Genomic DNA, 3,974 nt, shown 5'->3' with positions numbered 1-3,974 from the left:
TGAGTTTCTTTTCTTTTCAATTCTCACGGAGGATTTACATCAACTCCAACAATTTGGTGAATCCTTTCTTTCAAGGATTTGATTATTCAAAGATCTTCTATATCTTTCCCATGATACACCTCATCTTATAAACCATCATTAAAGTGGTGTAAATTCTCATGGCTTTATCTTTTTCTCCTCCGATATAGTTTCAACTTATCGATGATTTCTCAAAGCTCATTTTCTCTCAGGTGCATCTTTGCACCCACTGCCCAGGTCATATAACTATTTCCCGTAATATCAAGGACATTTAGTTTGAGCTTTGTCAAATTTGATATGATAACCGAATTCATAGAATAATAATATATAAAGACGGAAATTGAAATGCATAATTTAAATGCAGAAATTAAAGGCATAAAATAAAAGCATAAACTTAAATTGCAGAAATTTAAATTGCAGGAATTTAAATAGCATAAATAAAATCGGGAGGCTTAGCCTACCACATGATCCGAGGAGTCATAGACTACCATATTGATCATTTTTCAAAGTTCGAGGAGACATGGTCTACCATTTTGACTTTTACTCATTTCAAGGTCCGAGGAGACTTAGTCTACCATTTTTGACCTTTTATTTTTATTCACGGAGGCAAAGCCTACCACGTATTTCTCTGATCGTGAAGGCATAGCCTACCATAACGATCAGTCGGGGAAGGCAGCGCCTATCATCCTGAAAAATAAACGGAGAAGGTCCAGCCTCTCACTCCGAAATAATAATAAAATTTAAATAAATTAAGTATATTGAAATACATAAACTTAAACATTACTTCGGCTGGTTTAAGAACTTTCGGATTGATAAACTTCAGTTGGTCAGAGCTTCGTGGTGATAACGTGTTGTAAATTTATTATAAAGAACAAAGATTTGATAACATAAAAGCAAAGGAGAGAATTTGATTATTTATGTTTGTGTATATGAAAACACGAGAGGGAGAAAGTTGTGAGCCTTTTATTATTAACGTTCGACTTAATCACTTTCTGTTATACATGAGAGTATTTATAGGAACATGAAGTCGGCAATGAAGGTGGCAATAAGCCACGTAATTGTCTTGGCAACAAGCCAAGTGATGGAGTGGGCAACAAGACATCACCTTAATAGATAATCACTAATAAGGATAAACCTTATCTTTAACACTAATATATATGTTACTATGTAAAACAAAATATTAGATCAATGTTAATATGTATATTTGTTATATGTGCTACATGATAAGTAATAAATAATACATACGTTAACAGTATTGTTAACAGTATTTTTAAATAATACATCAACTATTAACAACCTGCAATAATGATTATTGTCTAACTTTGTTGTTTTACTCGTTAATTTAAATTTTAGTAAATAACTAATCTATTACAGGATAAATAATACTAAATTATAAATATTGTTATTATGTTATTGATTTGTTTAACACGCCACATATAACACTTAACTTGCTAATCAAATAAGTATTTTAACATTTCTATAGTTTATAGTGTTAACATTTTTGACATTTATCATAGTTCTATAAATATATGGTAATACATGTGTTCTAACTATGATTCACTAGAAATACAGACATAAGAAAATTACTAACCTTCAAAATTAGTGGAATCACTATCATGAAATTCACTGGTTTTATCTAAATTTGGTGTCGGATCATTTTTGAATTTTGTTGTAGTTTTAGAAAATTGGCATCCAAAATTTTATGTATTATCAAAAAAAAATGAAAACTAATAAATTTTATGTATTATCAAAAAAGAATTTTACCTAATATATGAAAGAAAGATTATTAAATTGTAACTGTAATAATTTTTTTTTGTTTTACCTAATATTTACGCACTCAACGGATGGAAAATATAATGTATAAATAGTATAGATAACAATTCAACATAATGATTTTATGTTTTTTTTTTTTTTAGGTAACCGCGGGTTTCCGGTGACCGTGGTCAACCGACTATTCCCGCGAGACCCACAGCACTCTACGTATTCTTGGGATTTAACCCTAGCCCGGGTGTCTAACGCGAGTCGAACCTGCGGAGAGCATAATGATTTTATGTTATATAGACGTATTATGACTAGGACCATTTTGTTCAAAAAAAAAGAGGTATTATGACTAGGAACATCTCATGACACTCCTTCAAATTCCGGGATTCAACCAACAAAAGATTTTTTTTGGATAAAATTGTTCCGTTAATCTAGCTACTACTTAATATGATATTGATAGCTATTGCTTCGATGTGTACGTGTGTGTGTTTTTTCTTTAGTTTATGTTTTTCTTATATGCATGTAATAAATTAGTTCATTTATTTCGTAAAGAAATGTCAATTTGATCTATTTCACGTTGATTAAAAAATGTAAAAATACTAATGTGTTTTTATTTAATGTAAATTAACTACTAAAAATAATTAAAATAAAAATCGATTGATTATTTAAAAGGTTAAAATAAATTTAATATGTAAAGTTGCATTGGAAATCTGTAATGTTTTTTGAAACCAAAAAAAAAACTTAAAATGACATTTTTTAAAAAATGAGATAAGTATTACTTAATAAACCTGTTTTGGTAAAGCCACTTTTCTTCTCTAAATTTTCTCTCAAAACTGAAAACTGGTCTAAAGGCAATTTAGGTATGCATCAACTAGCTGATAAAGTTTTGGACTACGGTGAGGTATGGAGAATCTAATACTCTGGTTCCAAGAGCTATTATTATTGATATGCAATATTCATTCACTCTGGTTCTTATAAACTGATCTTTACAAATTGTGCTCTCTTTTTTTATTCGTAGCATAATTACAAAATTAGTATAATTATAGCTAAACTAACTCACCCTTTTTAAAGAACACCTTGATAAAGCCATCAGAAGAAGCTAAGGTGGAGAATGAGATGGAGGAAGAACATTTCCATCGTTCTCTCTAAGAAGATCCAAACTCTTTGCAACAACACTTTCTTCTTCTTCTTCCTCTTCTTTGGATTCAAATTCAGGTTTTATTTTGCGGAAAACATGGCACAAAACCCAATCAGTCTCTGAAACTTTCAATGGGAGGCTAATTTCATCCATGAACCAATTATATTGTGAAGGTTCGTCTTCATCTGACAAAAGAATATCATCGGACTCTTCTTCGTGATCAACAAGAGTAAATGGACGTTTGATACCGACTAATGCATCATTATTCTTTGGATCTAAAACATCAGTTTCATCTCCGATTTGTTTCCAAATACTATGAGAGTTGGTAGTAACTTGGCTACTAAGTTTTTTGCAATAAAAGTACCAATCTGTTTCTCTTGGGTAGCCTGAAAGAACAAAAAGAAACATAGATCAAACATATTTCATTAACAAGATAAACCTTACATAAACCCTTTTTACAGCTCATAAACAAAACCCTAGATTATACATTGGGAAAACTTACCAGGCAAGTCACGAGGATGTTTTGAGAATATATCATGACACTCTTCAGGTACATACCGTACATTACGAACTTTCATTGGCTGTTCTTCCATAACATTTTTGGTCAATAAATATTTTGAAATCTCACAGTCTGTTGGACGAAACCTGAATCCTACAGGCAAACCTCTGAGTTTTAGTTCCATTATTTAAGATTTTGTGATGCGAGAGATCGTGCTTCCTAATTGGTTGGTTATATAGTGTCGCAGGAAGTTATAAATAGCCAGGTTTTAACACCATGCCACACGCATAATTAACTAGCGTGTGTAAACAAATAAAGGTTACAAATTAATGAAATGATTTTTTTATGATAATCGTTTATAGTATAATATTTTCATAGTTTTTAATAACAGATTAAATTAGATACAAATTTTAAATTATTATAAATTATAAAACTTCAATATTTATATTGGTAATCAATGTATTAAATTAAATTCTTTTATTTCATAGTTTTATTTATGTGATGTAGATTTTGGATCAAAATCTTTTCTGTAGTAATAACTAAATTAGAAAATTTGTA

At 30.1% G+C, this 3,974-nt stretch overlaps 1 protein-coding gene across 1 annotated transcript; it reads right to left on the bottom strand.

Annotated features, from left to right (window-relative positions):
* Positions 1 to 2,743: 2,743 nt before the first annotated feature.
* Positions 2,744 to 3,623, bottom strand: LOC106341244 (NAC domain-containing protein 62). The gene is made up of 2 exons (XM_013780051.1): positions 3,420 to 3,623; positions 2,744 to 3,303 (listed from the first exon to the last, which is right to left on the bottom strand). The coding sequence occupies exons 1-2, from the start codon at positions 3,598 to 3,600 to the stop codon at positions 2,879 to 2,881; spliced, it is 606 nt and encodes a 201-aa protein (XP_013635505.1). The 5' UTR covers positions 3,601 to 3,623; the 3' UTR covers positions 2,744 to 2,878.
* Between the last annotated feature and the right edge of the window lie 351 nt (positions 3,624 to 3,974).

This window comes from Brassica oleracea, chromosome C4 (assembly GCF_000695525.1).
Source record: "Brassica oleracea var. oleracea cultivar TO1000 chromosome C4, BOL, whole genome shotgun sequence".
NCBI classification, from domain to species: domain Eukaryota; kingdom Viridiplantae; phylum Streptophyta; class Magnoliopsida; order Brassicales; family Brassicaceae; genus Brassica; species Brassica oleracea.
The sequence above is the reverse complement of the archived record's forward strand: the minus strand, read 5'-3'. Positions and strand labels throughout refer to the sequence as shown.